General features: G+C 42.1%; 1 protein-coding gene across 1 annotated transcript in view; it reads right to left on the bottom strand.

Moving 5' to 3' along the window:
• LOC131289286 (endochitinase-like) overlaps nucleotides 1-22,507 on the bottom strand; it is a 59,567-nt gene extending 37,060 nt beyond the window's left edge. The window contains exon 1 of the mRNA XM_058318506.1: nucleotides 22,291-22,507. Coding sequence (XP_058174489.1) covers nucleotides 22,291-22,507 — 217 coding nt within the window. The remainder of the gene's footprint in view (nucleotides 1-22,290) is intronic.
• Nucleotides 22,508-23,518: the final 1,011 nt, after the last annotated feature.

The following is a 23,518-nucleotide window of genomic DNA, read 5'->3' as shown; positions in this document are numbered from 1 at the left end:
CGTGGTTCGACCGAAGCCCTTTTCGGCTGCGGAATCCGGATGTGTCCACCAGATGTTGTTGGGCAGCCGGAGCCAATTTAGCGGGCAATTCTGGCAATGTTTCCAATGGTGTAGCGAAGCCACCGGGCTTCGTTTGTCCTTGGCACGTTGAAATAACACTCTGACCGAGCACTCTGCGATCCGGGACGGAAGTGAATGTTTGGACCAAACCGTGGCAAGAGTGCATTCGAACCAAGGACAACACGGGCCTGGGTTCACGGAAGATTGGATAACGCATGAACGTCACCGCACTCTCGTCGATGCCTCGATAACAGAATCGAAGGATCGAAAAATATTTATCCGTTCGCGAAGAGTGATTTTCCAATATGCAAGCCTACGATGGTGGCAGGTAACGGTCTTTCGAGGCACCTCTTCCGGTGCAAATTCGTGTCAAAGCCACGGTTCGATGGATTGTGGCCAGTGAAGCAATCGCGCTTCCGGTTATATCGCAACGAGTCCAGCTAGTCCATCCAGAATCCGGATCCGGCTGTTCGTAACGGTAAGGCCATTCATTATGAAACGAGGAAAACCGGGGGAAAAATACACACGACGAGCACACCGAGGATTGCGTGGTCAACAGATGTCCGCGAGGAAACACGTGTCCCGTTATGACATGGGAAAAATAATCACCTGCCCGGGACTCCGGCAAAGTTCCGGGAGCAAAAACCCCAGTTTGCGTAATTATGTTTGCATTCCGTCGACATGGCCGACAAGTGCATGATTTGGGTTTTGAGTGTGACGGGATCGTGCAGCATGTGTGGAATCCGGGAAATCAGATCACAGATGCCTCAATTATCACGTTTTTCCTCGGGGGCCGAAGATAAATCCTGCCCCGAAGGAGTGTGGAGAGTGGAAATAGCACGTAGTATAATTAATATTATTATTATATATTTTCTGACACACGGTGGGGTTACCTGGAGCCATGCGTGGGAATGATTTTTCTTTAAACCTATATTTTCACGAAAGCCTGATGAAGTTTGAATTTAAATACCGGCGGGAGTTAAATTTTTAAAGTGAATAGCAAGGATTGTATTGCAAGTTAATACCTGTCGATCCAAAACGAACGCCAAAGAGCATATGGTTAATGGTTGGACTCAATTTTGTATTAAAACATACGCAGAAATTACACATGAACGTTTATTTTAAACTCACTTTGAAAAACGCTCTCGAGTGTCATGTTCTTCGATACATTTGTTTTTAATTCGTCCTGGAATATTGCGTAATAATTTCATAATTACACACTTACCTAATTTTTGATATTTGTATTTTTTCATATGTGGAAATTGATGAAACCCAACATGTTGCTGCTCTCATCCCACCCTGGAAGCCACAATGTATCAGGGTAAAATAATTTCCACGGAAAACAACGGAAAACTCGGCATGTGCTTGAAGCTGCAAAGCCACACGCGAATCGCATGAGCTTTGAAATTGCTTTTTTCCCCCATCGGCACACTTTTCATCCGATGTTCAGTGTTGTTAACTGGATCAAACAAAACAACAAAAAAGCATATCCAGCTAGAGTAAAAGGGGAACCGATCGTACAAAAGGGTCGATTTGATGAGTTTCGATGCAATTTATTGCCTTCGGAAAGGATTGCAGCGAGTCGATCCATTATTCCTTTTAAAGGCCCCACGGGCCTCGCAAACATGCGATGCGGGCTTCGTTGGAAAATATAAATTGACTTGCACGGAAGCTATGCATCATCAAGGGAAAAGTTGTGTGGCTCCGATTTTTACTTTCAGTTTGTGTCGTGAGCGATATCAATTTGTCATACACTATTGAATTGCTTGTTTCTATTTCAAATTGCTCTGCTTCTTTTATTTTGGTTAAAAGTTCTTTCTTGTGAGTCATGCAACATTGTCTATATTTTCCCTTCATTTATTCTGAGCTTTCCATAAAGGATATATTAAATTCATAATAAAAATCGTTCGAAAGGGAACCAGTTTTGCTATAAATTACCTCACTTTCAGCAAACGGCCCCTTGACAAGCTGAGGCTTAAATTAGGGGTGAAATAGCGTCACTAACTGCCCCGAGCTAATAGATGGAACATGTGCAACTGATCGGAATTGGTCCTCTGAGAAGTGGAACTGCTTCCGAAACCCTTCCTGTGTCCGTCGCATCGATAAGCTGGCCATAAAAACAATTCGACCGAAATTCGTTACAAACAACTTTCCAGCCGATGGTGGCCACCCGCGTGTCCTTCCGATATTCCCCAACGGCAACCCCGCTCCGAGGGATCCGCTCATTTCTTAACTCGATCATTGCGAAAGATAAACTTTTGCTCGAGCTGAAAAGGACGTCGAGCGGCGGAAAACTTTCCCAAAAACGCCCTCACCGTTGCAGACGGGGATGTTTTCTTTTTTAAGTCGTCAGTTTCCGGCAGAAAGTCAAACGAATTCCGAAACGAATATGGCGTGGGGGATACGAGGAAATGGTTCAAATCCAATAACAATCCCACTTCAGTCGTTTTCCGAGCTGCTGATAGGCTTCCCCTTTTTCGCCCCAACTTGTGACTTGCTTTCCTTGTGACTTGCTGTTGATGTTCTCTGATTTAATCCTACTCCTGCGTGAACGTGATGCGTCTTGAACAGGTCCTTTTCACTTGGAATCGTGGCGTGAAACAATGCGACCGGGACATACGCCACAGGTTTCCGCCTTTGGCGTTGAAGATCCACTTATAACACTTTATCCGTCCCATGTGACACCGTTTCGAGTCGAATTTCCATAATCTGCTACGAAGCTCCTTCGAGGCGACGAACTCAGCCCGTGGCTCTATTCAATATTAAAGATAAGGAGGAAAATAGAAGTCAAAAGTGTGACACACACAAGAGGAAAAAATGCGGAAGTGGGTCCCAAAGAAATAAAATAAAATATATGTAACGGTTAACAGATGGTTGCCCAGCAGCCGGTGTTTGTCAAGGGCAGCTTTTCGGACGGCTAAAAGCGAGCAGCAAGGGAAAGGCATATTGTAATCTTCACAATCGTCCTACTTTCTTCAATTATTGAATCACTTTTACGGTAGACATAGACCCCTGAGTTAACGGTGAACATTCCCGAGGACAATGGTACCACCAGCACTCCAATTTGCCACAGCTGGCAGGACATTTGTCGTTCTGCTTTCGCTATCCTTTGCCCAAACTGCATTCATAACCTTCATAACAAATTCATTTCCCGTTTTTATTGAAATGAATAAAGGATGCTGATTTATTGCTCCTGTCAGCGGGCCTTTGAGTGGACTTTTCTTGTGCCTTAAAACTATCTCCAACTCGTTCGCAGTCCTACTTCCGGGAGAGCTTCTTAGCGAACTGGGAGTAAAAAGAATGATCACATAGGGGAAATTGGAGCAAGATGCACCGGAGGGCCAATTTTCAACTGCAAATTTATAGCTGAATTTGGTACATAATAATATTTTATCTGATGGTATATTTTCATAAGCATGCCTCATTCATCCTTTATGAAAATTGATCGGAGAAAACACAATGAAACATTTGAAGCCTGCAATTTTCCCTACCATAATTTAACCTGTAACATGTTTTGAAATGAGATAATGCACTTAAATAGACATTCGTCAAGTATCCCTATATATTATTTTACAAAAACTAAAAAAATGCATTGGATTCTGGTTGTGGAAACAAAAACTAAAACATTCACAACTGAAGGTAATGATCACTTGCTTATCTGGGACAAAATTGACCGGTTAATGTAAAGCGAAATATTCAAGTCTTTTAAACTTTAAAATAAATAATTGTACATTTCATCACACATTGATAGTTTTCGATAACTTATGCTGAATTATACGGATTGTATTGAATGCAATTACAACAACACGTATAATTGGTAAACAAAACGTAAAGATATTAAATTTTTGTAAGTACATAATTTTCAAGGGTTTGTTATGTCCCGAAACTTGGCTTTAAAGAGGATATTTCTAAAAATTGTTCAAATAAAACTCGCGATGTTATCTTATATTATGTTTTAATCACAGACAATGTTATAGAATCAATCTGTGTCAGCTTGGGGTTTTTTAACTCAATGAGGTACAAAAAAGCCATGTTTATCGCTTAAGTGGTACATATTGCCTTACCTTACCTTACTAAATCTTACTTCAGATATCTCTTTTGTTATAGTAGGGGAAAAAAGCAAGCAAGTGTATCAAAAAATGCAAGAATTCATTACTTCCATAAAACGGTCGCGATATTGTACGGGTAAAAGTGCAATTTCCACGGGACGAGCCGGGCTTGCCGTAATTTTCCATTTGAAAAAAAAAAACTGGAGAATGAAACGTTCGTTAAACGCTCAGGTAGAAGTAACGTTGTACTTCGTTGAAGGTAAAATGGACGTATATATATTTTGCCGTCAGCCACAAAATTGCCCTTGTCAGCAAGGAATTGATCCTCAACCTAGGACACCTTGCCGCCACCCCTCTCTCTCTCCCCTTCCCCCGCCAACCGTCTGTGACAATAATCGTCAATTGCGGCTTTTTATGAAAAGGATTATGGGGAGGCGGGTTTTCCATTTGTGAGATCTTCCTTTACGGAACCGCTTTGCTGCGACCCGCTGGACAATCGAAAAAGCAGCTGAGGGCAGTAACTTTACGTGAGTAGCAATAAGAGGTCGTGCCTTTTTTGACCCGCAGCAAAGCCACGGAGCCGGCCGGCTGACAATTTTTCCTTTGTCAGCAACAACTCCCGGGATAAGAAAGGTAACCCAATTGGGGCCCGTTTGTGGGGATTAGCTTGGCTGGAGGTAAAAAAAAAGGAAACCAAGAAAAACCATCCAATGGCCACCAGCCCACCATGTCCTCCAGCCACGGCTCACATGCACGCACGCACACATGAAGGAGATCCTAAACAAGTATTACCGATGGGTTGGATTTCGTGCTTTTCAAACGTCCTCCAGACTTTGCTTCATCTTTGCCCTGAAAACCTTTGATGTCCCCCTCACCAAGGCACTGCGGGGCGACATTCCTGCGGTAGCCAACGCCACTTAGTTACGACTTTCGAAAAAAAGAACTGTTTTTGTCATGCTGTCCCCGGTTTCGAGAGAATTATTTCTTTTTTTTCTATCTCTCGAACCCAAACAAGCATGTTTTTTTTTTGTTATTTTCGAAAAGCCTGTAATTTAATCAAAAAGCTATGCCGAACGCCTAACGTCGAGCCGAGCGGACAGGACAAACGTACATTTTTATAAACCATAGCAAAAGCTGCAAGTGCTCGGTAAACTTATCCCCCATGGCATTCGGAGGAAAAACATTGCCATATGGAACGCCAGGTCGGGGTTTGCGTACGTAGAAAAATAATCGTTTACAGTATCACGAAGTGTCCGGGAGATGGTTTTTACCGACGAGGTCGATAAATGTTTGTGTTTGAAAATGACACAATATTTACAGTAACAAAATCAAACTGGATTATTGGTCAGTTTGATCACCATTTGATGAGAATATAAATATTTTATTTATCAGAAATGTTTCAACAGGACTGGAACTTCCAACTACTTCAATTGATTGGAAGCAATAAAGGTAAACGAATAGGAAATTACATTAGCCGTTCGCCATTTTCCTTCACTTTGTTTTATTATCAGAAACCGTTCTATTTCCTTTCAATTTGTATCATGAATTTAAAGCAAAGATTCGAAAGAAAAACGAACGATAGGAAAAGATGGGATTGCTATCCTCGAGCGTTACCGTTCGACCTTGAATGATTGAAACCAACTTAATCCCCTTAAACCCGGGCATGATTTGGAGAAATGAAGCCAAATGTACAAAACAAATCAGGAGGAAAAGGAAAAGCAACAAAGAAACACCGCAGGTAAGTGCAGGAAACTGGTTCCTCGGGCTACGCATGAGCTATAGGACTCAATTTGAAAGTGAAATAAAGCGATCGCATTCAAAATGGAAATCGAGGTACGAGTTTTAAGGAGACGTGGAGAAAGGTAGCTAATTTTTCCAATCATTTTGATCCCGCCTGACTGACCCGTAGCCCTTTTTAGTAGAAGACGTAAAGGGGAGTCGAATGTCTACGACTTCACACGAGCATTAGTCAAATCAGGACCTTTTTACGGGAATGGAATACGTCAAGCGTGGCTAACTTCATCAAACCACCCCGAGGGAGCAGACCTCTTCAAACAAGGCTTCCTTTTTAGCACAGGCAAAGCTCGTTGATCCGTTTCTAAGGGAAACCTCGAGGGAGAGAAAGAGACGTCCCGAGCTGAAGTTCTGTAGAGGGAGCGAATGTTACGAAACTCACCCCGCGGTACATCAAAAACTGGCCCAAAGCTAATAGAGCATCCGAGTGAGCGTGAAAAGAAACCATAAAAGAAAGCTACCGAGAAGGACACATCAATGTCAATCTTATAAAATTTAATATTTCTTTTACGCATGTTCCATCCTTCCACGGTTCCAGTTGCCTTATGCATCACGCAAAACGCGGGATGGATATAATTTCCAGCTAAGGGGGTTTTGAAAAGGCGTGTAGCCTAAGCTCCACTTTCCCAACGGTGTTTGTGACTCAAATGAGATTTTCCGGTTTCAGTTAAATCCACTCCCGCGCGCTTGAAATGCGAGAAATGTGTAAAAATGGCACCAATTGGATGGGAACGGCCAACGTGGAAACGTAAAACGACTGCGGACAGCCACGACCAATGCTACCCTCTCGAGTTACCCAGCTGGTGGATGTATGTGCGAGTGAGTTTCGTGTTCATGCCTTCACTCTAAACGACACACCAAAGCGCCACGAGAAGTGGTTTTTGATGGAAGTAGCAGATCAAAGGGACATCAGTGGATGGTGCATATTACGTCGTAAAACTTGACCAAGGTAATTTTTCACGGACCACACCGAGTGAAACGGGAGACCGTGCCGGTATAAATTTTCCAACCAAAGGAAGCGCGCGCGAATGAGAAAATGCAAAATCCGTTATTAATATTTACAATGTCGTTCGCGTCATCAAAGTCAACGCGGCGTGCCGGGTAACTACATTTGTAAATCGTCATGTTTGACAACGGTTCGTGGTGCCACTCGGTGAACCATTTGTTGGCATTTAATCGGAAAGGTAAACACACTTTTCCTTCCCCGCTGGCATTTGCGCTCAAACAATGAGGCTTTTACAAGAATGATTTTATTTTTCCTTCAGCTCAGCATGTTTAATTTGTGGTCCCGTGAGCTCCTCGATTGGGGATCGGAAAAGCGCTCGTTCATTCACGCGCATTTTTTTTTTAGAAACACACACATACACACACACAGGGAAATACCATTTACCCAGTGACTTACATTTTCCCCGGTGCACTCGGATGCAACCGGAAGCGGCTGCACTTATTTGCACTCCAAACTGAACGCTTTCCGGAAGCCTGATTTTCAACCGGAAACAGAACGGAGATTTTGGAACCGCAGGCATTCGGTCGAGGGTAATGGCATTCCTCCATTTCTATCCCCCCCCTCTCCAACCGGAAAGACAACGAGTTCCGTCAGTTGATGACGCAAGTTGGCACAGTTTTGGGGGAACGAACGTGATGCGACGCGAAGGATATATTTCAACATTAGTGGAACAGATACCGACCCGTACCCGGGGCCTGACCTTTTCCCCATGCTTCCTCACCCTTACCAGAGCAATCATTGTATGGGCATGAACTTTCGACGCCTCACTTAGACACCAAAACATCAGCATATGGTGGCGAAACGAGACGCCAGCTTTGTGCTCGCAACTGCTTTAAAGTATGCATTTTATTCGAATCAACCCATAAGCGTCGTTCTGAGCTTCGGATGCTTCCGAACTCCGCAAGGGGAAGCCGCTAGCGGCGAGGGATCGTAATTTTTCTTACTTTATGATAACCCTCACCATCGTGGTTGTCCCACGATACGAGCCCAATAAGCCAAGGGTGATATTTTACTGTCAAACTTTGTGTTTAAAGTACAGGTGAAACTTTTAGCCAAAGCTCACGTGGATTACGAGCTGAGAGGAGCGCTAGGTAGTGCACGTACTTTGGGATGACAGTTTAAATGAAGAGGAGAAAACGGTGGCACGAAGCTTCATTCAATGAAATCAATTTCCCGAGAGCTTTCGGGCGCGCACTAATCCATTACCATTCCTTTGGCATTGCAGCTCGCTTTCGACCGTTTTAGAAGGGAAAATAGAATGAAGGGAAGCTTTTAGGAATGCACTCAAAAATGACAAACGATCTCATGTAATCAAACATTTTATTACCATTAAAGAGTAGTTTCCAAACGCATTAATTTGACATTGAAATGTAAGTTTGAGGAAGAAATAGAAATAAATTTCAAAAACATGGACTGAATTTGGAATTAAAAAAGGAAGGTTTATTTGAAATGTTATCAATTCTAAGTGGGCTTAATATAAATATACGTTTTGGTTTATAGTAATTTACTTTCATTTAGTTTTTTGTGGATTCGATTCCAATAATTGATGAACTATGCTAAGTGGTATTTTGATAACTGCTGCTTGTTGAAAACCTTTTCTTCCCGAAAGTAACATCATTTCAAGGCAAGAAAAAGAGTACTTGAAGTCCACCAACCAACGAGACATTCATCCCAGAGGACGAATGGAAAAAGGCAGGCGTAACATAAAGTAACATGTTGGGGAATTTATTACTCTTGCCCGGGGAGCGATAGATGTTTCCGGGAGCCGGAGCGAGATACTGGTCAAAAGAGTGCCCGAACCACAATCCACTTACCGATGCCAAAAAATCCCATGCAAATCGAAATGTAAGCTTAACAGCAAAACCCACTCGCTGGCATTGTCCGTCCACCCGAAGGCTCCACCGTGTTGGTGACAGATTTGAAATTTATTACACTCGCCTGTCCATTGCAAGTTTGGTCTTGTGGTTCGGGTTTGTATGTTCGACTCCAGCGAGCAAATCTATTTTCTTTCTGCTACACTGTCCAGCCAATATGACTTTGGGAAAGCAATTATTTTCGTTCCTAAATGAGATAAACATATCCTTTTTTTGGATGAGAATTAGGATAGCGCGGTTTCATTGTCACTGAAAAAAACTTCAGTAGTTCTTAACTGCATATTAGTATCATTTATAGATATATCTAATTCTTATCTTTTCAGCATTTATGAGGAAATTTTTCTTTTATAAGTTTCACTGATTTCATAAATTATGTTGAGCTGTAAACAGTAAATTTTTAAAAACTTGATTCACACCATAACAAAAAATACAAACCCTGCTTAAAACTACTGCAAAACGAATAAGCACTCAGGCACTATCGTAAATTAGAAAGTCGGAACGAGGGCACAAAAAATGTACATGAGAGTGGCGGGAAAGGTAATAAACGACACAAAGCTATCCCATTAGGGACGGAAAACGGAATACTGCGGTACGGTTTGACAAAAAAAAAACGGAATTAAACCAAAAAATTATAATAATGTCCACCCGAGAATGTGTCCGGAGCGTTTGTTGCATGATCCGTACATTCATGGGGTTGGGGAATAAAAAATAAACATTCGAAACGCAGCGCGTGAAATTGTGAATGCCGAATGAAATAAAAAAAGAAAGAGTCCGTTTCCATTCCATGCTTTTCTACTATGGTCTCACAATAACTTGATCCACGAGTGACGGTGGCGTCATTTACGTGGAATTAAGAAAAACCAACCTTCCACCGAATGAGCTGTCGGCGTCGGGCGCGAGCTACTCCCGAAAAAAGATGAAGAGATTATGGCGTTACAACAAACCACCGGGCGTCTCCATCGTGCGGTCTCACGGGGGCTCGACTTCTTGTTGTTTGTTGGTTCGCATTTTTTACCACTTCATCCCGATTCGCAGCACGCGATGTTGAATGCCAACTATGTTTGTCTTGCGTTGCGAGACTTCCGTCCTGTGAAATTCCTTCCGCCTAGAACGGTCCGCTAATAAGATGGATTTTTTGGTGCAAAATAAACTGAAGCGCACGTTTTCGACTCGAGGAAACGACTAGTTTCTTGGTTTGGAGAAGTTGCGTGTGGAAGTGAAGCACTAATCCGTAGTTGAAATAGCGTCGAACGAAGGGTCTCGGTTTGGTCTGCAGAAGTCCTAAAACTAGTAGTTTGTTTTGCTTCCCTACTGTCTGCTTACTGTTAAATCGTGCGAAATTAAGCTTCGTTGTCCGCGTAGTGCGCTGTTTTCTTTCATGGTAAGTTCACTTTTGTTAATTAAATGATCATCACTGTTTCCTCGTGCTATTCACGGAATAAGGATGGGGTTTTTATTTTGTTTCGTTTGCTTTTTTTTATACATTTTTTGGCATCGGAACGGTAGGAAAAACATTTTCTTGCGTTTCTTTGTACGGAATGTCTGTTCTAAGGAAACACCGTTCCCTATCGCAACTCCTTGAATTGATCAAATTAAGAGCAAACTTATTGCAGAATGTTTACGATTCCGCCACTCCGGGCAAAGAGAAACGAAAACATACATACCCACACATTCGTTACACGTGGGTGTTTGCTTTTGTTCTAACATAACAAATCGACAGTTCTTTGTGGTCGTCTGCAATAACAACGAAGAATACATTGACTATTGCAATCGGTAAACAAAAAGCAACGAAAGAAAATTCGAACGAAAGTGGTTCGAATCGTGCATGGCATGGAAACTCAATTAAAGTACATGACACGCCGAAACGAGTACAAAAAGTATTTTCACTATTTGTTCATTTTTCAAGGGAGATGTTAGATGAAATATGGTTTTTTCAGCGATAATAAAACACTCAAGGCAACTTTCTAAAACTATTATACTTTGCGGATTACCTAGAAAATACAGGAAACATGCAACCTTTCCAAGATTGCATCTCATATTGTTGTTGAGGCAACTCGAACGTCCAACCCCTACATTGTTTTAGAGCCCTGGGAAATTTGTTCAAAACTGCTTTCATGCAAATTCCCGGCACAAACCAGCATAGCCTACTTGTGTTTAATTATTTTCTCGATTAAGTTGCAACAACGAACGACCCGTGCTTTGTAGTGTGTCGTTCCAAACATGCGTGTCGCTCACTCAGAATGTTTACGTATTCCTTGAAGTGTATGCCACGAATTTAGAGCACCGCATGTGTCGTCTATGGCGCATTTGCTGCTCCTCTTCATAACAATTCACCACGGAGAGTAAAGGGCTGCACCGTCTCATGCAACAGACAGCAAGTACTCTTCATTGTAGTTCATCATCATCACCATCATCATCACCGTGGCCGAAACTAATCGATCGAAACGGTAGAAAACCGACCCGCGTGTTCGCTTGGCCCATCACGCGAGTACCAGCATAACGCCAACTGACAACGCCGCGGTATATTAATAGAGACTCCGGGCCGGTCATTCACGATGCGCATCACCGATGGACTAATGCACGGGCTATTAGACACCCTCCTACCGCCCAAACGAACACTTTTCCACCCTGCATACAACGGCGATGACGACGGTTGATGATGATGTACGGCTGCCTAGCTGTTCGAAATAAAATTTCAGTATAGTTTCCATCATGTGTCCTGTACGCAGGTCAAGTACTCGCGATGCTAACAGCTTACACGGTGTTTAATGGACGTTGGACAAACATTTGATATGCTTGCCGGCACGGATGTTTCGTGCGCGTCAGTGATTATCAAACAAAAAGATGCACGAACCGGAACAAGCCGTCCAAAAACGCTCGGTAAATCAAATTGAACACTCCCTAAATGTGATGTTTTATTTTTGGGTTTGCTGTGGTTCACTTTCTTTGTCAAACATGACGGACATTCGTTAAAGGAGTGTGCTAACACACCTTTGTAATGCATCACTTATTCAAACGTTGATAGGACACGCCAAAATTTATTCAAAACATCAACCAAAATGGAAGAAAATGTTATGTAAACTCAACAAGGATCAGTGTAAATGTTGTGTATGCTTTTGAATACTATTAATAAATAATTGCTTCGTAAGTTTATATATCATATCTTTGTTCAAATGCGAACTACTAACAGCTTATCTTAGTTTCCTAATTTTAGTTTAAAATGCCATTCACTATTTGAATGAAACCCAAATCAATAGCTTGAGTTTATCTACACAATTTGAATTTACATACGATGGATAACAAATGGTTGCTTCAGTCCTATTGCTAGAAAGTGCAAAGATATCGATTTCACACACGCGCTTCCATAGTTCAAAAGGCGATTTGGGTGCGTGTTTAGAATAATCAATTGTTATCGCGTGAATAATAATTTCTGTTTGAGTTATGTTCATGCTAATGAGGCAGAACGACCAACATTGATTGAATATGCTTTTTGTATGCCCTTTCGATCTGATTATGCAGTTACAAAGAAATAGTTTATGCAATTTTCGGAAGAGAAATTCAACGAAGCGTTTAATTTTATTTGATTCAATAATCGTTTAATTATTGGAAACATTGAAAAATGAAAAAAAAAAACATAAGTAGATTCAAACGTTTACAATAGGGTACTTTTAGCAATAAAATTATAAAATACAACTATAAAAAATATGGCTTATTACATGTTGGGCGTCGTCAGCTGTTTGATTTTCAATTCCACGACCGATTTAAAAATACCACGACCTTCGGAATGGGTGAACGATCGAAATCGCTCGAAAACGCACATTTCATGCTCACTGTTTATGTGGGGCTGAGTTTTTTTCCACCGCACGAAACATGCAAACGAATGCAAATTGTTTCCGATTTTAATGGATTCCCGCGGCGCTGCGAACAAATGTGCGAATGAATAGGTAAAATGGTTCTAGGAAAGCGGAAACCGCTCATCGCTTCGTCCGCCAAAGTGCTTCGTCAAGCAAAAAGCGGCCTTTCGCCGGAATTCCACAAAACAATATGGACTGCCGGGCGTACCCTACGATTTATTTGCCTTCAAAGGTGAACAGAGTGTACGCTTGTGTGTTTGTGTACAGCGTGGCAGGGAAAGGTTATCGCCGGAGTTATGGCATAATGGATATTTCCGACAGAAGAGAGCTCGCTTTTGCGTGCACCATCGCCTTTCTTCGCTCCACAAATTGAACGCAACACAAATTGGTCCAATCGTTCGATTCGTTTGATTCGATCGGCGAAGCAAAGGAAGCGTGCAAAAGACCATGATTATTCATGTGCCGCACACCGCAATGATGTTGTCGGGTAAAATGTTAAAGTGTTCGTACGTTGCTCGAAAGGGTCGAGAGGAAGCTAATGCTGTTTTTGTAAAGAAATAAAACCGACCAGACGAACCCGACGGGCATTGGAGGGGGGGATACTATCAACGAAGCTAATCTCCGTCGCTCGAAGCCATCAAACAAAGCAACAAAGCTGATCCGATGGAAATGGAGGCGCCTGGTGCGGGATGCTTCTGGTGCATGGAGACGCCCGGTGGTTCACACTTTGCCTACGAACAACACGTGGGTGCACTGTTGGCAAATCGGAGACGGAAATGCCAATAAAATTGACACTCCACCCTCGATAAGAGTCGACAACGCGTGAAGAGCGGAGAGAACTGTTTTGATGGCACAGGACACAAAAACAGCTTTGTCATTTGTCTTTGTCTCTACTGCTGAGAAGGGAGGTTTTCTGAGAATTTCACCAGCAGGACACGGCCTCTCTGCTCACACACATAGGAACCGGAGGAATGTGATCCTGAAGTTGGATTGCTTCCGGCTCCTTCAAACCGAGCCCGGGTCGGGACGGACTTTTGTTTGACGGTGCCGAAATACCGAGCTAATCCTTCATTGCCCTTTGGCTTCAGTTCCTCCGAATACCGTCGTTCCTTCATGTTTCACACCGATTGCCCTTTGTAGCCTTTGTTCCAAGCGTTTGGGTCGAGGAAAGGACACCATAAATAAACAGCTCAGACAGTGAAGAATTCTTCTTCGAAACGAGATGAATCGATTGCGACATAGCTAACCCCGGAGTTGGAGACAGTTCGAAAATCCCATAAGAAATGCAATCAATCGTAATCTCACTGCCCACATACGGACACGATCGGTTCACGGCATCCTTGACGTGGATGTGGCCACCGCCGCCAGCGTAGCTCAATAAATCATCTTCGCATCAATCAAAAAACGTGATGCTATGGATTCTGGCACTGTTTTTATATGGGTTGGATGTAATCCAGTTCACCGACTTTTTTCCAGAGTGAAGGAATCTGCAGTGGATTAATTAGTTGTAAACATTTTTAAAACATAGTTTCATTTTTAAAACATTTCTTCTTGTGCTGAATCAGTGACCTTTTGTTATAGTAGTTTCAATGTTATGCAAGTTTTAAATTATAATCAGAAAAATATTGACTCCGTTTTATGAATCGGTAAGTAGATTTTCCCAACCAATATTTATCATCATTTGAAAGATGATTCGTTTGCATAACATAACAAACAAAGAATGATAAACCAACTCGCAATCCGTGAAACAATGGCGATGAAAACTTCCGGCAGCTCATTATCGCCGCATCGAATAATTTTACCAAATATGAAAAATGGTCAACGAAATATCGCAAATGAACGATTTCCGATACGGTCGACGCCCATAAAGGCACTATGTTGCGTTTCCATCGTCATCCATCGACAAACAAAACTAAGCCACGCCGATCATACATCACCGGACGAATGGAATGTCGTTTCTTGTTTTCCTTGTTATTGTTATTATTATTATTATCATTATTATTGCACCCAATTTCTTCGGGCTAGCCCAAATCACACAAAATTCGACCCGGCGTCTCCGGTGCTAGGAGTGAACCGGAAGATGGTCAAATCATTCCGAACGGAAAGCATTCCGCCACGTGGAGGGATTTTTTCCGATGACACCGTGACATGAAAGACTCGCTTGAAGGGTCCGAAATATCACCGGAAAACCGGAAAGCGAATAAATTGGAAATTTATGGATGGAAAGTTATGTATCAGATGAAGTATGTGACAATTTCATGGCAAAAAACCATATGTCAAGTTATATAGTAAACGATTACTTAACTAAACATTATGTCATATTTTTTGTCGGGGAAGACGAAGATTTGAAAAGAATGCGTATGGTTCCAGTTAAGATATTGTACTGCCACTTCAAAGACAAACTTAGTTTCCAATGTACGAGAAAAATATGTACGTTCCCTCCCGATGCAAAGTAACTTCCCACTGAAAGATGCTCCATTACATCTTTATTCGTAACAAATGTGATCAAGCTGATAAGGACGCAAGACGAAGTACCAAAAACTCACCACTGCTGATGATGATGATGATGGTACTATTGAAGTCAGTGGTAATGAAATGTGAGATGTTCGTTCTGAAACTAAGAAAAAAGGAAAAAATCTCACTTTCCTACGATGTATATTGAAACAAAGCATCAGTGGCACGGAACGAAAGGATGTTTTCGATCAATCTACGCTACATTGGTCCATGATACGATACGCTGGAAAAACCAACCATCGGCGGAATACTCCGTGCCGTAGTTGATAACGAATTTACGGAACTCTTCCAAAATGCAACCGATGTCGGATAAACCAGGCTAACAAAAAGCTAAAAAAATTAGATGCGGTAAACAAAAGCAAGATTCACTAAACGAAACACATCGACCGACATGATCATCAAGTTGGAAATCGTTCGAACGTTGGAAACCGTGAAATTCGTTTGTGCAGTTCTTGGAACTACGCAGCTTCAAACAGACGTCGTTAAGTCACAAGAAAGCCCTCAGGGAAAAGTTATCTTTCCCTGGAGGTGGTAACATTTTAATTGCTTTTTTCGATTACCAAAGCAACAAACACTGCTATGCGGGAGTGCTACAGGTCGAACTGCGATAGATTCGAACGGGTTTCGAATGAGATTGTCGTTTCATTCCTTAATTGGAATCATTTCAGTAAATTATGAAACGAATCTTTTGGTATTTGTTACATTGTACGTTACGAGGTTGGCTTTCGTCTAGGGGTTTTGATTGACCGCAATAACATTTTGGATGACTGTTGCATAAACGAAATATATAATTAAGTTTAAGTTTAAATCGTGTAATTTTAAAACAGTAAAACGAATGTTAAATATAATCTATAACTAAACACTGATGATAACTGCAAAGTGTCAACAATTAGTACAGAGCTTCAAATACTTATTTTATCTATCTTTCAGGCTTCAACATTCAGTCTACAATCTAAGAAAACGTCATTCCTTTCAAAATAAGAAGTTAATCAATGCGCTGATATCTGCTGATACCCATTAAATCGGAAATTAAATGTAAATAAATTGAAAATCGGCCTCCATTTGTGAAGAAGGTCGAAGGTTTTGCAAAACAGTCTAGCTATAAAAATTGACGTTTCATTATTGACTTTCCATAATTTAATTGAAATACCCATTCCATGGTTCCTTTTAAGAAGCGTGACAGTTTTGAAATGCCCTACTGTTAACCATGGTAAGAAATTCCTTCAAATACGCCCATGGTATTGAAATGGAAAGGGGTTTATTATTTCTACATTATGAGCGCGGTAGGTTTATCCATCAAACGTCGCAGGCCTTATAAAACAACGGAGACATTCAAATCACCACCTTGGGATCGAAATTTGTTATAGAACGGAAAATGTTTCAGCCTTGCGCATCCCATATAATTTGTCGCACGTTCCATAGTAGAAGGGGACAAAAAATATTCAACTTTTTCTCGTGTAATAATGGAACAAAAATGTAAATCAACGGCGTCAAATGGCATCCGTTTTCACAACAAAGGCGAAGGTAGATTCAGCTTTCAGAAGCCCGAAATATGGCAACGATGGAGTGTAACTGATTTTTTATGCACTGTTTTTCCTTCCAAACGGTACCTTACCGTTTCCTGCCTGTATAAAACGAGCAGCACACTGCCAAAGAAACGAAGGAAACAGTTACAAAATGATGGACCTGATTACGTCTTTTAATTTCCGCCAGCTGTGACGCAGCCCCAGTCAACGCGAACGTCTTTCGCTGAAACCATTTCGACAGAGGCTCTATCATTTCAGTCTCAAGATAAGTATCCTCTGGTGAAAAGAGAAGCTTTGCATAAGGAAGGAAAATATGTTTTCACTCGGAATGCAAGTGAAAAGAATATTTCACTGTACAAAGTTAATTAAAATCACTTCTTGCGGAACATAAGTTAATTAAAATCATCAATAAAGGGAGAGAAAACAGATCAAAAGAAGAACGACTATCAGCGAAATTCGTTTGCTCGTGCCAACAAGAAAACGACCTGATTGAAAATCGTTCCGTGTCGTTCCCTTAATGGGGACTTACATACTTCGTAAACTATGATCGCAGATTCCTCCCTCAAAACAACTATAATCTCAACGCCATCTAAGACAAGCCAATCGGTAACGAACAACATACTTTTCACCTTTCGAACGTTCATGAGTATTATTATACTCTTATCCTGGATTTCCAGCTTCTTGTTAGCTTTTCTGCTCCTTGTGTCTGCAGCACTTCACTTCAAAATGGTGAAGAAACCGGGAGCATGCTAATGGTGAGCCGGCTTTTAATCTCTTTATCCTTGTTGAATTGAAAAGACGGCTACCGCGAGACGCCGGCAACGATATCCTTCGACGAGCGATGCGGACTAAGGGCTAATTCCGACGGTCAGAAGAAATCGCTCCACATCTCAGTAGGATGCTTTTAATGTATTCTTTGGAGAATATTTGTGATTCACACTCACAATCTTCCACGGGTCTGCACTAAGAAATTGCGTGAATTGTTCTTCTTTGATACCAATGGAGACGGGCAGACGGAAGGACGCACCACTCAAGAAAGCGCTTTTGCTGCAGAACATTCCACGGGTTTTACGCGACATGCTTTGCTGCACCGTGTCTTGAGTGTTTTACATCCTCCGTAGATATCGCGCTCCGGCGTTTCAACTCCACGTTGACCGTTTGCGAAGATATTGAAGATCCCACTCACAAAAAAAGGCAGCTCTTCGTTTCGCATTATGCTCGACATCCGCTCGAGGTGCAGTTCGAAATCATTTTCCCTACAGCAAGCAATGATTCCGAGCGTTTCCATAATCCTGAACGCGTTCGTAGGGAGCACGTTTCGCGAATGTATCATCCTACTTTACGACATGCCGATGTTCAAGATACTCCTTCAAGTGTTTGCGAATGCAAACAGTCTATGGGAAGAGCATACATGCAGACCTTATGGCATATGAAAATGTATTAACAATTTGACGGTTGAACGGTTCTGAATATTAGTAAAACAATTTTACGAGATTTTTAGAGGAGTCATTCGAATATTATGCAATCGAAATATGCATATCCGGTCCATCCGACGAAGAACGTTGATATTTTATTATGGTATTTGAAGAATTTTGACACATGATTAGTTTCATCAAGCAATCAATTTAAATCAATTGTGCATTGTCGAGTTCAAAAAGACACAAACAACATAAAAGAGAAGTATGGAACAGATTGACAATGTAACGTGAATCACTTAAAACAACCCAAGAACTTGAAACGAACAACAATATTAAATCATGCAGTGTTATCCCAAACATAAAAATTGAATCCTTAGGGATAAAAAATCTAATAAAATTATTCACGTAAAATTTTGGCATCGATCTACTTTTCATTGCCTCGCGAGCGTGAACGAATTTTCCTGCTTTCGTAAGGATCAACGATGAATAGTAAAAATACCATCCCAAGTTTATCCATCATGCTCAATGAATTACTTGATTGTACAGCAATCCCGTGCTCAAAGCAGCACCGAAAAAAAACTCTACAACACGATAAGAGCCCTGCCGTCGCAAATTGAACACTCCCTTTATGATTTCTACTTCCGAACGCTGACGAGTCGTGCGCTTCTCTAAGAATATCCATAATCCTTCAAGCATCATTCTGCTTCCTGGACACACTCAAATCGTCCCACACCAGTGAAAGGCGAAAGCGAGTAAAAACAACATTATTTTATCTGACGCAAACAAATTGTCCCAATCATCATCGCGCGCGCCCGGCAATTCACTTCGGCAAATCGGAAAAGCAAACCTCCGTGCAGAAACGAGCTGATTGAATTTTTATTGCCACCCGTCACTCGACTCGGTCTCTCATTTCCGAACCGGAGAAGGGTCCACTTGCTGTTCGTGTTAAAATTCGGTCGTAAAAACAGGCGCAAGTCGAAGGCAGGGCCAACGGGGAGCGAGAGGCTGGAACGGCGTGCGACTTCCAATCGGGGAGTTGTTATAAATGACGATTAATTTCGATCAAATTATGATTATGATTTTACGATTGTTGGCACGGGCGAACCCGGCAAACTCCCGTTTGAAGTAAAGTGTTTTGAGTGGAAAAGTTAAATGATAGAAGAAAAAAAGGAAAAACCCTTGACACCAAGGAACAACGAATTCCGGGCGCATGGAACGCATTCAAATGAATCGAAATCAAATTCAGGCCACGTCACGTCACATCAGTCACGGGAAAAAACGCCAATTGGCACCATTCAAGCGCGTAACCGGATTTCGGATTCCGGTCCAGGTCTCCGAACAAAAACCATTAGATTAGGGACGAAAATTAAGCGTCAATTACACTCCGTGACAGCCCACAGTTTCCCACCGGAGAGAAACGGAATTTTCAGCATTTCTGTAAAGCGTGAACCCCTTTTCCGTCCATCTTATTTTCCATTAGGCCGGAGAGTACAAACCGACGGGAAGCTGAGGTTCAGATTCCGTTTGTTACATTTACACAATAACCGAATGTTTCTAACCTCAAACCGATTCGTGGCGCGTGGCGTCTCGAAGCCATCGGAAAAGATTGGCCAATAATTACGTCGCGCGGGCAGAAAATTTATGATTGTCATTATCATGGCATCCTGCTTTGCTCGCCGTCGGTATCCTTTTTCCGATCGCTCGGGAGGCACTGTGCCCTGTCTTTCCCACGGGTATATTTAGTTTAGCAGCAAACCTTCATCGGGCTACCCGGCAAACTGCCTTGGACAATTTCCATTCGTGCCGTTACTGCGGGAATAGCCGTTTGGAATGAATCACTTCCACCATGGGTTGGAGTATGGTTGGGAAATTTATCGTCCACTGAAGCAACTGCCGGTATTTATGCTGAGCCTTAGAGAGTATACCCGATTGTGTGCGTGCGAAGCAATGACCGAAGATGGATTAACTGCAATCAAAATGATAATTGCCTATTTGTCCTTAAGATCATTTCCCGAAACTGTCCTTTCGCTGGCCGAACCCACTTCCTCGTTTATTACAATTGGGTTTTGAAGCAATTTTCCCCGGAGCGCAGGATTTCAATTTTCATTTCTGAAAGGATGAAGACACAGTGTTTTTCTTTCTATATAAAAAAAGTAATATCGATTTTCTCACTCCCCTTTATCCAACTGTCTTTGGTGACATGTTTTCAATGTTTCTGCAAAGCAAAACATCTCGAGTCCAAAACAAAAGACCAGCTTTCCCATCGAACGCATCCGAGCGAAAATTTACACTCCACCTTACTTGACGCAGGCGTGTCAATTTCCACCCGGTTTCATCTGGAACCGGGGCGAGGTTGGCACATGTTTCCCTCCCTCTCCTCAAATGGGCAACCATAAACGGAAAAGCTCACTCGACTGAAAAAAATACACATGTCTTCATTGTGCTTCGTGCAATTGCTAATGCCTGTCTAGATGGTTGTTCGGTTTAAGGATTTCTCAATCGCCCGATTATTTCGTAGCGGATAACGACGCAGGGAACACACATCAGAAAAAAAGGTCTTTGTTTTTGCTTCTCACAGGAATCAATTTCTAAAACTTTAGAAAACAAAGCCTCAATCAACATGACGAACATGATATTTGTCGGATTATTGACAGCTCTGGTTTTTTGTTATGTCGTCCAAGGAAAACCTACCCCGGACAGGTGTTTTTGTGAAGTGAAAAACAAAAAGGTTTGGTGAAATGAGGATATTCATTTCAAGGAAGCTAACGAGCTACTTGATAGAAGCGGGATTGATAGGGGTGTCAGCTGTCAAAACCATGCTCGGCATTACAAAACAGGAAGTAAAAGTTGTGTAGGTACATGAGAACATTCGTTACGTGTTCCTCAAAACCTTCTGTGAAATGTGTGTAAAACGTGGATACTGCTCGTAGCTTCGCATGAAAGTTAGATTGATGGAAAGGCCGAACGATCCGAACTGCGTAAAACTATCTTTAATTCACTTGAGAGTAAGCTTTTGGAACTTTTGTGTGGTTTTCTAGCGAACTTATGTTATGAAACCTTCCCAAATGAAGTTTTTCTAAGCAATCAGATTTGCGTTGGATCGTTTGACACTCTATTATTCCGTCTTTGATCTCTCTGACACCTGATAAACAAACAATCAGATTGCGCGTAGACAAATGCTACATTAAAGTGATGAGGCCGTTCAACAGCTCTAGTGGGAAATCCAAAACAACAGCATGTATACAGTTGTCGATTTTCCGCAAATCGCACATCAAACGACGAGAGAACGAACACAGACGGACGATGTAATGTAGCGACAGCGCTCGAGGCGGAGGGTTGTGATAGACAAACAGCTGAAAGTTAATTAAATTAATATATTCACACACGATTGTGTACGCTTTGAAGACAGGAAGAGAAAAAAAAGAGAGAGATAGACAGAGAGAATTAAAGCTAGAGAAACTTAAAGAGAGAACGAAAGAGCGTGTACGAAGCATCGAGAAAAACAGTTAACCATCGTAGTGTATGGCGGAGCAAAAGGATAATTGAAATGGATGCCATTGCTGCCCGTTAGCTGTAAGTCCATAACCGTTTGCACCGAAACTATCCCTTGTGGCTTGGCTGATCAAGATTTTCATTGCTCCCAGGGGAAAGCTCATGGAAATTATCCTTCTCGCAGTGGATTTCAACCGACGGCTCAGATACATAGCAAACGAAGGAAATTATCTCAACCTTTACAACTATGGAGTAAAGTAAGTCCGTGCTAGTGGATAATTTTCTGACACTGGTCTTATCTACAGATTTGTTTTTTTTTTTCAACCTGTAGATCCTGCGTAGAAAATGACATTGAAAAGAAGAGAAGGAAACAACGTAATTAAACCATTAACAAACCTATTTGCGTACTGCCACTTCCGGCACGACAAGTGACAGACGAGAAAAAGAATGAAAGACCAACAACTGAACTAGCCAACACGAAGATGTTGTAATGCAACTCATTACGGTATTGATTCATTGCACATTTTCCACAAACGACCGCCAACACTTTGGTTAGATTCGTGGGGAAGTAGAACAATTTACTCTAGCTCTGCTTCTTCAGCATCACCCAACTGTTAGACGGACATTTTCCAGGAGGGAAAATTTGCCTCCTACACGGGTTGCACGTTTTCTCCATTGCAATTTATTCCCGAAGCTCACGTACGCGCCATTGTGCCTGGGAATGAGTCGACGTATCTACGGCGAATGTCATCTGGGTCCGGTCCGGCGTCATATTGATCGACCCACAGCGCCATTCCCAGCAACTCGGGCCCATTGTCGTCAGCACTTCCATAATCATCGCCATCATCATTGCTATCGTTTGCTTCTGGGACTTCGGCGATCGGCAAGGTGTTGGTGGATATCGATTTAAGTAAGCACATTACCGCTCGAGAGGGAGGGATGGGAAAAGTCCACCGAACAGAAGCGAATCGGTCGTAGATCTTAATCAGCTCGCGCGGAAACGAATTGATGACGTTTGGGAAGGATGGGCCACGTCCTTCCAGGGACGGTCGGTGTTCAACTTCAACCATGTTTCTACAAACCTGTGGTGGTGCACAGAAGAGCCTTTAAATAGTTCCGGTAACGTTTTGTACCGTTTAAGTAATTAAATTTCGTGCCACGTAGAAACACATTGCAGAACACCGCAAAACAAGAGGGTAGAAAAAGAAGGTGTCCACCAAAAGTATTTATTTATACAACAAAACATCTCCACCATTCGGCGGTGGTCGACGCTTGAGTGACAGTAAATTGACCATCACAAATCGAATCCCAGGCACGACCCAAGACATTTCCACCCTCATTTTGGTTGCCTCGAACATCTTGAGGCGAGAAATCAAAACAAAATGGCGATAATTCAATTGATCTTCCGCGTTCCGTATGCGGAACTCGTCTCGGCAATAGGGCGGGAAGGCACATTTTGCGCGGATTGGATATAAATTAATGAATTAAACGACGTTGGCCGGCGAACGACACAAAATTAACGTCACTTCAGAATGACGCGCCCGTAAATAAATTGATTTCGGCATGCAAATGTGCGCCGCGGCAACGAATCGAAGATGGGGGGAAGGAGGATGCTCCACTTCACACTGGCAGAAGCGCCAGATCTGTTTGCCTTTGGGGTATGAGAAAACGGCAGCCGGAAGTAGAAAACTGGTGGTTTGATATAAGTTGAAGCACGGAGGAAAACGTGCGTTGAATACTTTCAATCAATACGATGAATTTACTCTCCGATCTCCTGGCGAATGTTAAATCCACTCACACGATCCACTGTGTGGTTTTTCAGTGTAAATACTTCAGGAACATCGTTTAAACTGTAAATTCTTCCTCTAGAACTTCACAGATTAGATAATCAATTAAACATTCTTCAGAAAGACAAAATATTATTGCAGTTT

The sequence above is a fragment of the Anopheles ziemanni genome, chromosome 3 (assembly GCF_943734765.1).
Source record: "Anopheles ziemanni chromosome 3, idAnoZiCoDA_A2_x.2, whole genome shotgun sequence".
Taxonomy (NCBI): domain Eukaryota; kingdom Metazoa; phylum Arthropoda; class Insecta; order Diptera; family Culicidae; genus Anopheles; species Anopheles ziemanni.
Note: the sequence above shows the minus strand (reverse complement) of the source record. Positions and strands in the feature narration are given on the sequence as shown.